The sequence below is a fragment of the Poeciliopsis prolifica genome, unplaced genomic scaffold, assembly GCF_027474105.1.
Source record: "Poeciliopsis prolifica strain line A6 unplaced genomic scaffold, Auburn_PproV2 SCAFFOLD048, whole genome shotgun sequence".
NCBI classification, from domain to species: Eukaryota; Metazoa; Chordata; class Actinopteri; order Cyprinodontiformes; family Poeciliidae; genus Poeciliopsis; species Poeciliopsis prolifica.
The window spans coordinates 2,835,055-2,847,102 of record NW_026562423.1 but is presented as its reverse complement, the minus strand read 5'-3'; the positions used below and the strand labels follow the sequence as shown (position 1 = coordinate 2,847,102).

Genomic DNA, 12,048 nt, shown 5'->3' with positions numbered 1-12,048 from the left:
GCCAAGTTACTGAAATACATGAAACACAAATAGGTCATAATAAAGAACTCCTTCAGCTGAATGAAAAATTATTTATTTACAAGCAATTCTTGAATAAAAAAAAGGGAACTTGAGTTAAGAGTGTGGCGACACACATGGAAATTAAAACACCTGATACATAATAGACAAAGGTTCAAATGTGAATTATATAAAACACTTAACATTATGATAGATAGAGTGCAAATACTTGTACAGATCTAAAAATAAACTACACAAAGAGAAACAGAGCCAGGTCCTTGGTGTGGAGATGCTGCGCCAGGTTCTGAATGCGACACAGACGGACGTTCTGAGCGTCCCCGGCGCTGTACACTCTGTAGATGTGGTAGCGCTCCTTCTCTTTCAGTGCGAAGTCCAGCTCGTTGGCCGACATGTGGATGAAGGATTTCTCTCTCTTCACCGTCGACTTGACCTCCACAAATATGGCCCCCGCCTCTCCGAAGGCCAGTTTGAAGTCGTAGGGCTGGCCGCTCTCACCGCTCTGATTGCACCAGAGGACATGGGTGGGCCGCGCGGGGTCGCTGCTGTCTCTCCAGTGGCACAGGAAGGAGTTGACCAGCTTCTCCCCCCAGTCGCCCACTGCCGCCAGGTCCATCTGCTCGTCTGAAAACACCACCTGGAAAAGGATGGAGTCATTATCAACAGGGATCCACTTTTTCCAATTCCGATATCTGAGGGTTAGTATCGGCCGATACCGATCCGATACAGAAAAACTGTTGAATTGACTATAAAAAGTAATATATATTTTTTAAAACAGACATAAATATACTGAATTACTCATGTATTTGATAACTCTGCACCACTACAGCACACTTAAATACACCAGTAGCTTCCGAAGCTTGGTGAAACGTGTAAAAACATAATCAGGAGTAGAACAGCCAATGTAAAATAAATAATAACGAAACTGAAACTGACAGAAACAATAAGTTGACTACCTTGGTCAAACATGTAAAAACAAAACTACAACAAACCTACAACAGATTAGGAATTCTAAGTAAAGTGTAAACTAAACAAAGACGTTGCATATAGCACAAAGCACAGAATAAGCCTGAATAGACCTGCAAGATTAATTTGTTTTCAGTATTAGGACCAATAGATATTGATATCAGATCGGTACATCTGATATCAATATCAGATGTACCGATCTGACCGCAACCAGACCATCAAAGCCTTGCAGAGAAAGAGAGAGTGGTAGTACTGACGGTGTCGGGTCTCCGGCAGGGGAGCTCCATGTCCTCCAGTGTGGTCCGAAGAGAGTGGTCTTTGACCCACTGGGGGAAGTCCATGTTCAGGAGAGGAAGCTGCATGTTCCCAGCTGCTGACGTCCCCTGGAATGTACTGCTGGGAACCACTGCCTCAGGCCCCACTCTGATGGGGAACACAGGCAAAGAAAGGATGTGTGAGGGTAACAGTTTGGGCTCAAACGATTAATTAGATTTCAATCAATTCTTGAAATGATCGTCAACTAATTTAGTAATGGATTAAATGTTAACTGGGGTACACAAACTCAAAAAAGAGACAGTTTTGTGAAAAAACCCAACATATTCAGAGCAGTAATTAAGCCAAAACTGCTAAATATACATACTTATACTTAAGGTGAAAACACATTTGTTTATAAAGACTTTTTAGTCAAAACTCCACAAGTGGAATAGTTTTATCATTTTACTAAAGGAATGCTATGGTAATGCATTTTAGGCAATATACTATTTACGTTATTTAAAATATTAATTTAAGTATTTATTAATGTATTTCTAATCTTGAAAAGTAAAGGCTTAAGTGGTGAAATGAAATATCTGTACAATGTGGATATTCCTGTCCCGATTAATCGTCACAATAACGGATAGATTACTAAATTAATTGTTAGCAGGAGTACTGGTCCCGGTGAATTCCAACGTTAGTTTTCTACATGCATAATTCAGACGTCGTTAGACAAACAGGAGACGACCTACAGGCTGTTTGGAGGAGGCTGGTTACTGGAAGGTTCTGCAGGCTGCTCAGATGGAGGACTTGGCGTCGCCGCAGGAGCCAGCCTCTCCTCTCCGCCCTCGGCTTTGTGGGACTCGGCGGTCGCAGACTGCTGGCTGCGCTCTGGCGGGTGACAGACGACACCAAATGGAACAGGAAGCTTTGACACAATGTGCTGAACACACACAATCTGTGAATGTTGCAGAGACGTTTTTTTCTTTTGTCTTTTTTAAGACTCTCACGGCTTTAGAGTTCTTCCAAACTAGTAATCACTGTCACTTTACGACTCAAGAACGAGAAAACTCTTTCCAAGCATTTTCATCTGTTGAGATAACTTTCTGGCTGTGTGGTGAAAAGCTAAGCTGCATCTTCATTATTAAACACAACAGTGGCAACATTATGAGGTGGGAGATGCTTTTCTTCAATGAATTAGTGAAATTGACTGTGAAATGCTTCGAGTATGTGTACATGCATCAACTAGCACAGGTGACATGAATTCACCACTTTGGCTGAATTAAGTGAAATTTGTGATGGTAGTTGTCATACTAAAATGGCCTAGTCAAAGTCCAGATCTATTCCCATTAGAGTAATGGGAATAGACTTGAAAATTCCAGTTCACAGACATTGTTTATTAAATCTGACTGAGTTATTTCAAAAAGTACTAAGTATAACAAACTCTAAAGGCACGCCACACTTTTCAGATTTTACTAAGCCGTTTCCCCTTTTTTCTTTCTGTCCATTTCAGTTACTCACTAAATATAAACACATTGTGGAAGCGATGGAGTGAAATGTGAAAGTACTCGAGGTGTGTGAATACTTTTGCAAGGTGCCGTCGTTTCAAAAGCAGCAGCCAGTGTGTTCACACCTGGAGGTTTTGGAGCGCTGACGGTCGCCATGTCGGCACGAGGCTCCCCAGGATGGCTCGGGACTCTCTGAGGGCCCTGAGGGTCTGCAGGCCTGCTGCTCCTGGGGGCCTGGTCTGCCTCGCCGCTTCTTCTGCCGGGACCCGCTTCCTTCTCTGGGTCTCGGTCTTTAGGAGCGGGAGGGGGAGGCCACATCTTTAAGACGGCATCTACCACGTCACTTTTAGCCTGACCTGGAGGACAGAGAGGAAAAAGGCCTTTTAATTGATTAAAACACAAGATTAAATGTGTTATTGACGTGTAGAAGAAGCATCTGAGCAACCTGAACGGCTGCTGCCTGTGTTCGACATGGACGCTCGAGGAGGCCAGCAGGCCAGCGTTTCTTCCCCGTCCGGTTGAGGGGGAGAAATGGTCTCCTCTGGGGAGCTGATGGAAGAGAGGCTCCTGGAAAACACTGCGAAAAAAGAGAAAAACGAAAACATTTTATGGAGTCAGGAAGGAAAAAAAACATTGAATGTCTATAATCACATCTTAACAGGTGCAATGCCAATCAGATGATTCCATTCGTGGGAATGAAAGTCATAAAAATTTTGAGTTTTTATTGATGCAAACAACTACAGTTTCTTTAGTTTGAATCAATATATCAGAAAGTTGACATATTCATCATGTTTATATTATACACCAATGAGTTTAGAATTTGAGGTAAATCCTAAAGTTAACCGACTGGACTAATTTTAAAAGTCAGTGGTGGGCACCGCTAGCTAAAACTTTAGCTTCCCCAACCCTGAAGAAATAATTACAAACATTAGTTCCACAAATACTAAAGTACTAAGTCAACATGGTATTGTGCAGAAGCTCATGCTAAAGTGCCAAATCACACAGTATTTAGCAGAAGATAATGCTAAGGCGCTATATCAACATGGTATTTAATGGTAGCTAAGATAAAGTGCTATATGAAAATGGTATTTAGCAGAAGATAATGCTAAGGTGCTATATCAACATGGTATTGAGTAGAAGCTAATGCTAAAGCACTACCTTCTGCCATGTTGTCCAACATATGTCACAAGGAGAATGTGATGAGGCTCTCAAATGTAAATGTTTATATGTTTCTGTTTAATTAACGTGCCTGGTTGTTTATTCATATAAGTGCTGTATACCTCATTCATTAGTTTGTTCTGTACTTGGCATTTGCTCAGTAAAGAGAAGTTGAGAGGAAACCGCTAAACAGTCTTCACACTAAATGAAAAATATTAGCACATTAGCAGAAGTGTGCCCACCACTGTCAAAAAGTAGCTTTGATATATTTTTTGGGTTTATTGTCCAGCTCAAAACACCCGACTGTGATTGAGTGTCAACCAACTGACCCAGATTGTTGCCCTCAAATTCACTAAAAGGAAAACTGGTCAGGATGTTCAGGAGCAATCCAGATAGTATCAGGAATATCATCAGAACCTTGTTGATGGACACAAAATGTTTGCAGTTCATCTTCAAGGCTGCATAGAGAAGTTTCATCTAAATATTGCTGAGGGTTTGCATTGCAGCCTGCATGAATAATTTTGACCCGGTGTGGATAACAGGGTCAAATTCTGCTGCTGCTGAATTTGTGAGGCTCAAATGAAACATTAAAACAACAAAATGTTTCAAAAACTCCACCTGCTGAGTATATGGAAACTTCTGCCTGGCGTTGTAGGTCAGGAAAAAGATTTAGCGGAGAAAACATCTTTAATCACAACAATACTTGTGGGTGTGTGTATGCGTGTGTGTGGTGATGAAAAGAGGGAGATCTGCTCCTGTCGCTCTGTGAGCCTTGGCAACAGCTGCGCTTTTATGTCTCCTCACATAAAGTGAGCAAACACGCGAAAAAAAATCAAACAAAATGTCCACACACACCATGAATCTTCTAGGGGAGGAGAGAAAGACTGTGGTTCAGACTGAACTATAAAACCCGACACAGCTTTCTAATTCAGCGATTTATTTCCACCTTTCCCTACAAGTTGATTTCATGCCTCTTCTCCGGAGAAGAAGAGGCATGTACCTGATATCAGATTTAGAGGCAAAATGTACATTTCTCCAGAGAGAAATGTACATTTTATACTGGGATCACACTCAGGGCTAAGTAAGAGTCGGGCAGCATGAAACTCAATAATTAGCTTAATCTAAAGCATTTAATATAAAAGATTGGAGGAATCAAACCTGTTCTCACTCTTCAAGAACAGACAAATTTTATATTTTACAAAAAAATAAAACCCTTAGTCTGACTGTAATTCTCATAATACTTGCAGAAAAGTGCCAGGAAATAGACGGAGCCCCATTTACTGTGAAAGCAAAATATTATGCACTTCTCATCTCTTCTGACAAACTGAAAAGTGAACAATATCGTTGAAGATTTTGTACAAAAATGATTTGAAACCCCCCCCCAAAAAAGCCTTATAGCTTTTGAAAAAGAATGAGCTGATAGTTACCAATAATTATTGTTTTAAATTTTACTGTTAAGGCTAAAGATACACACCCCACTAAATCATTTGCACTTTTTCTCACACAGGATGAACAGTATTTATTAAACATTACTTCTTGAGTTAATGAACTCAATAAACAGTTTTGAGACTTAATCTGTTTAGATCAGGGGTGTCAAACTCCAGTCCTCGAGGGCCCAGTGTCCTGCAACTTTTAGATGTGCCTCTGCTGCAACACCTGAATAGAATAATTAGGTCATTAGCAAGGCTCTGGAGAACTGATCTACACAAGGAGGAGGTAATTAAGCCATTTCTTTCCTGTGTTTTTACCTGTGGCACATCAAAAAACTGCAGGACAGCGGTGGAGTTTGACACCCCTGATTTAGATCATCAGGTCATTGAATGCTGGTGTCAGCGCTTTGTACGGATATTAAATGTTACAAGATTCTCAGTAGTTTTTCAATTTTGGGAATGTTGGTGGGGGTGGGGGGGAAACAAATCAGTGTTTCCATGGTGACAATACACTACCCCACTTTCATCAGTTCACCAACACACATCGAACAGCTGATGGAGCTGTCAACGTTATTCTGCTCATTGTGCTTCAACAAACACTCTATCCATCCCAGTGTGTGTGTGTGTGTGTGTGTGTGTGTGTGTGTGTGTGTGTGTGTGTGTGTGTGCGTGTGTGTGTGGGTGTGTGTGTGTGTACCTCTGTCATTGTATGTCTCTGGTCTGAGGGGCTCTGGGACCTCCCACTGCTCCTCGTCGCTGGGCAGCTCTCTGATGTTCTCTCTTTTCATCAGTCTCTCCTGACCCCTTTGATCCTGCATCAAGTTGTATGACAGTTACCTAATGCAGACCGAATATCCCAGCAGTTATGTCAATAAATTACTTTCATTATTTGATGTTTGTAATCTGTGGTGCCAGCTAACGATGATGATGAAATCTGCTTCCTGTTTGATTCCTGGATGGAACCGTTTATTAAATCATTTAATCACAAGAGAAACATTCAGTTTCTACTAACAAATTAAATTTAACTCCAAGCGGATCAGTGATCGTATGGCACTTACGCTGTTTATCAGGAGGGTCAGGAACTGCTTCAGCTCCTTTCTGTGGCTGCTCTCTGTGCAGAACAGCTTCACCAGCTCACTGTGACACACACACGCACACATACACACACACACACACACAGCTCGTCTCAGACAGTTCACCTTAAAATGAACTCAAACTTTAACAGAGTTCTTTTACATAAGGAAAGGCAAAGAAACATCAGGTCAAAGCAGACATTTTAAGACACTAAGAGGCGGTAAAACTAAACCTACATGATAATCCTTATGGTTTGTAATCTAGAGAGCCAGAACTTTGAAGATTTATCTGCAAATTCTCTAATTGGATGGACAGATGGATGATAAAATGGATGGTAAGATGGTGGCTTGAACAACAGATATAAATTCAGTAAATAATATTTTCTCTCCAGGCTTCGGTCAGTGTGTTCTCAACTCCAGAACTTTCTACGTTCAGGCCGGCGAGGCGACAAACCTCAGGATCTCCAGCTTCTCGTTGACGTGGTCCTTCTGGATGTAGAGCTCCTTCTCGTCCTTCAGCAGGCAGATCTCATCCTGCAGCACTATCACTGCGTTCTCGTCGCCGGCGACGTCCAGCTGGTAGCGGATGTACAGCTGCCCCACCTGGAAACACACGGTGACAGAGAATGTCTGTTTAGGCGGTAGAAACCCGAACCAGGAGACTTCAAAGTTCCCAGTCAAAATTGTGCAACAATTCAGTTCTGGTTTCTTTCTACTTGCCCACCTGTCCAAAGGAGAGGCGCTTGAGTTTCTCTGCTATGTTCCCCTCAGTCAGGTCCGAGTAGACGTCGGCCAGCTCTTCATGGTGGTAGAGGAACCTCTGGATGTAGGGGACGACGAAGCGCACCAGGGACTGCATGGAGGCACAGGGCCTCCAGTTCTCAGTCTGGGGCTTCCATTTGACACACTGGGACAGACAACGGATACCGCAGATCTCCAGGAATGAGAGTCTGTCCTTCTCGTTGAAGGCTGGTTTAGTAGTTCGATCCCCTGCGATCGGTTGACCTGCCGGACCACACAGGAAGTAAGAAACATTTACATACTCTTAAGTGGGGAAAAAGTTGATGGCGTCACGGCGGTGGCGCCGTACCGGTCTTAGTCCTGGGAACAGACTTCTTCTCTGGTGGCGGCAGGTGGAGCAGACACACCATCTTGTGATGTTTGAAGATCTTCTCCAGCTCTTTGTCATCACTGATCATAGGCTGACGATTCAGACTCACCCAGCTGTCCTTAGTGGGGAAAACCTTCTTGTCGGAGACCATGACTGGTAGAGAGAAAACACACACACACACACACACACACACACACACACACACACACACACACACACACACACACACACACACCACACACACACACACACACACAACACACACAATCACAATGAGGCACTCAGTCCTACTTAGACAAACACTGGAGAGACATTGGAAGGTTTTTGCATGTGCCTCTAATGACTAAAACTGATTTTTAAATGATATTGGAGCCTGATTTATATCACCTTATTAACATTCTTGAATATTTTAATGATCAGTTGAACTAAACCTCCACACAGGGAGAACATGCACAACGACGACGATGATAATGTTGGTTTAGAACAACAGGTGCACCGTGTAAGCATGACCCCAAAAAAATGATAGACGAACGGAGGAAGAAAGAAGAAAGAGAGAGGGAGAAAGACAAAAATATGACCAAAGCGAGAAAAGAAAGAACAGAAAATAAACCTTAACTTGAAATTAAAAAGATCAATTTGTCAAAAAAAAAAAAGAGTTTTTGTACAAAAATAATTAACAGGATTAGTAATAAAAACTTTGTAAATAAATCTTATAGATGCTTCAATAATTATGGCTCAGATTCTTACAAAAGCAGAATCCACATTAATAATTAAACCAAACCAACCTTTAAAAGAGTTGATCCTGAAATGTCTAAATAAAGATTCAAAAGAACTCTTCAAAATAAAATAAAACTCTTCACAATAAAGCTCTTTGAAATATAAGAGATTATATTATATTCTCTGATTTTAGTAAAAATCATAAGTTTTACTAATGATTTTTACTGAGATTTTTTTTATTCAGGTTTTCTAGTTAAAATGTAAAAAAATAAATAAAGGAAAAAAATGACTGTTGACTTTTCAAAATAAAGCTCACAGCTGCTGAATGAGCAGGAACTGAACAATGCGTGTAATACACCGAGTGATGATGCAAGCATCTGTAATCTGTCACTTTAACTGCTGCCTGAGCTGAAGCCACCCAGCATATCGCTGAGTGAAGAATCCTGTAAAAACAACCATCCTCCATTTTGAGAATCCATCCTTCTCTTTCACACCTCTCACTCTCTGAAGGACATGAAATATCTCAGGGGTTAGACGGAGGGAAGAATAAAAATGCCAAGTGTCTGGAAGTTAGATGATGAGTGATAGGTGTGCAATACTAAAAGCATATTTTTTCTACCGCTCCCTGATTACTTCAGGCCTGGTGTTAATTTGCACCTCGGTACTTTCTCTCTCCAGGGAGAACATTTCCAGGCTGGCGTATCAAATTCTCCCAAGCTATGTTTGAAGCGCGTCTCTCTCTGACGGACCGGCAGAAGAGGTTTGAAAGGCGGTTTGATTAAAGAGGCGAAGGACGCGTCACTCACCTTTCAACTGGGAGCTGTAACTCTGATCAAATTTGGTGCACGGAGCGTTTTCCTGGTCTCCAGGCAGTTTACGCTTACACTTTTGAGCTGAGGAAACAGAAAAATAGTGAAAAGAATCAATGGTCATTTGTGCTTTATGGTAATTTTATCAGTCTTAATTTGTTGACCCATTATATTTTTGAGGTGTTTTCTACTGACTATTTCCATCTAATGAGTTAATTTTAAGAAAGCTAGCTTTTGATATAATTTAGTGGGATTTTATGCAGCTGGAAAATATAAAAAAATGTGTACAAATATATAGGGATTATATTGATTTAACAAATCATTTATAGACACTGTGAACATCATCACAATAAATGTTTACGTTCATAAAGCCCACAAATAAAAACATTCAAGAAGAAAAAACTAAAACAACGTTTTGGGAAGCAAAATATTATCACACCATAAATGTACAATATCGCAGTTTAGTGTGATATTATGTAGAGTGTTTTATATTACAAACGACTTGCATTATTATTATTCTGCATGTACATAATGCATCTGGAAAACTTAATGGACTTTCATTCAACTCTATAAGCAAGATTCGGGTTTTTGTCAAAGTGGAGGAGAAATTTTGATTAAGACAAATGAAGGAAAACTTTTTAAAAAGTAAGTTCTCTAAACAGCTATATGGAAATGATTTAATTCTTGGTGTTGTGCATCACTAGTCTTTATAAGCTTTGCAAATTAGAGAGTGAATCATTTGCCTGTGCTTTGTTTGAGAGTCAGTCTTACTACACCTCATAAAATAGCAATAAAATGCATTGTAGTTTATAAATGTAAAGTGACAAAAGGTATACGGAGCATTTTAACTATATGGACCGGAATGGATACATTCATCTTTAGGTCCACAGCTACAAGGACACTTCCAGAAGATAATGTGATTTTCTATACCCTTAATTTGTTCCACCTGCTTACTTTCATTTTTGCCAACACATTTTGCCCCTACACTTATGATAATAAGCCAACAAAAATTAAGCAGGATGTAACAAGTAGTTTTGCATCCTCATTAAAGAGGAGACTTGTTAACAGAAGGGACAGAGTGAAGAACTGCGAGACACCAAGTGAGAAAGCCTCTCCAACAAAAGCGCTCACCGAGTTTGGCGAACAGAACGGACACATCCTGCAGAACCTCAGCGTTCGGTACGGAAACCGAGGAGCAGATCAGCTCCAGCAAACCCACATACTGCTTCATGTTGGGACTGTCATTGACGTTCAGGCACTGTACAGGAGAGATACGGCCACAGGTGCATCAGTTACTCACATTAATACGATTCTACATCTTTTATCCCACCTCCAATGCTCAATGTTGTTTTCCGTCTTTTCTCAACCACCTCAAGCTAACTTGGCTAATTCGGAAAGCAAGCCACACAGAAACATCTTTGCTGAAAGATACAGTTCCATCTAATCAAAATTACAAATCTAAATACAGATAACTAATGATTTTCCAGGTCACCGTTTGTCCATGTAAGTGATCTCATGGGGAAGCACTGTGAGTTGGGCGCTTTCTACTTGCTCAAGCCTGAAGATCAAATCTGGAAATAATATCACATCCAAAAGGAAAACATTCGTAATGGAAACTGTAAAACGACTGGAGGTCGCTGATGGTGATGTTAACTGTAAAGAACCATCTGAAAATCCAAAGATGCACAAATAAAATAAACCAATGTTTGGTCTCGGAAGTCAAATTTACACGGTCAGTAAAAAAAATTATCAAGAATGTCAATTGAAGACAGAATTTTGATTGGACAGTGGTGGGCAGACTTCCGCTAATCAGCTAACAGCAGAGCTAACTTGTTGATAAGAGCTTTTGCTACGTTTGGAAATATGTAATTTATTCCAACAGAAAACATACAAGAACAAAACAAAAGATGCACACTAGAGAACAAAAACTCCACACATGAATATTATAAGTATGTAAGATCAAGCTCTTCTGAGACAAATCAAACTCACCAAGAGGACATCGTTTACGTAAAAGTGATATGGAAATGTGTCCAGAAGTCTTCCACCCACTGATATGGACTACAGAATTTATAATGTAAGACATAAGGACTAATTATCTTTTCAGAATCAAATGAAAACTAAGCCAGCCTTCAAAATATGTCTGGTGTTTGATTCACAGTGGTGAATGAAATACATATGGGTGTTAGAGGCAAAATTCAGCATTCTGTTATAAGGAACCACAGGGAAATATACCACAGGTTTCACAAGTCATAAAAAGCAGGATATTTATAAGGTTTCAACAGCTGCCTCAGCTCACTGAGAGGTCCCAGGTTGACGTCAAACGTGACTCAGAGTGAATTAAACAGGCAGGAAATCAACCTTTTCTGTGGCTGTTGTTAGGCAGATGCATTAGAGTGGCACGGCCTTATTGGAGGAGCTTACGTTCAGGAAGAAGTCCCTCATGTCCTCCAGCTGGCTGTAGAAGGGAGCCAGGACTTTGGGCTGCTGGACGGGGCTGTCCTCCCTCTGAGTGAGTTGTTTGTAACGCTGGAACAAGAAGGTGTTATCGCTCCAACACACCTCCTTCAGGTGATAGAAGCGTCCTGAACACCAGTTATCACTATGCCTGGACAATAAAAAGATTTGCCAGGAGTTAAACTTAAGACATTAAAACAAACAAAAAAAACCCAAAAGGAAAGAGAAGCAGATCTCATTGTACCTCTTATTTTCTACAAACACAGCGGGGTAGTGCTGGAACAGATCCTTCAGTTTGCTCAGGGAATAGTTGTCCTTCAGGTAGTTGTAGACGTTGCGGATGTGCGTAACGGAGGTAGTGAAATGTGCTCCCTCCGTTTCGCCTGCAGCGGACCTCTCCTCTTGGTTGTCTTCTTTTCGCTTGGTGCACCATCCCTTCAGGTAGTCGACCAGATTTTTTACCGTGACCGTCTCTCTCATTCCTAAAACAAAGACGGAAAGTTACGAAAGCTGACTACTACACAGCTGAAGTTGTGGTTCCGGTGGACGCGTTTC

The 12,048-nt window shown here is 41.0% G+C and overlaps 1 protein-coding gene across 2 annotated transcripts in view; it reads right to left on the bottom strand.

Moving 5' to 3' along the window:
* Positions 1-57: 57 nt before the first annotated feature.
* wu:fj29h11 (uncharacterized) overlaps positions 58-12,048 on the bottom strand; it is a 40,063-nt gene continuing 28,072 nt past the window's right edge. For both annotated transcript variants that reach the window (XM_055057551.1, XM_055057550.1), the window contains exons 34-47: positions 11,738-11,975; positions 11,461-11,644; positions 10,171-10,297; positions 9,037-9,123; positions 7,493-7,666; positions 7,127-7,407; positions 6,857-7,005; positions 6,388-6,466; positions 6,027-6,141; positions 3,187-3,318; positions 2,867-3,097; positions 1,986-2,124; positions 1,239-1,404; positions 58-652 (exon numbers count right to left, since the gene is read on the bottom strand). In XM_055057551.1, the coding sequence (XP_054913526.1) occupies positions 248-652; positions 1,239-1,404; positions 1,986-2,124; positions 2,867-3,097; positions 3,187-3,318; positions 6,027-6,141; positions 6,388-6,466; positions 6,857-7,005; positions 7,127-7,407; positions 7,493-7,666; positions 9,037-9,123; positions 10,171-10,297; positions 11,461-11,644; positions 11,738-11,975 (2,507 nt within the window). In that variant the 3' untranslated portion in view covers positions 58-247. The remainder of the gene's footprint in view (positions 653-1,238; positions 1,405-1,985; positions 2,125-2,866; positions 3,098-3,186; positions 3,319-6,026; positions 6,142-6,387; positions 6,467-6,856; positions 7,006-7,126; positions 7,408-7,492; positions 7,667-9,036; positions 9,124-10,170; positions 10,298-11,460; positions 11,645-11,737; positions 11,976-12,048) is intronic.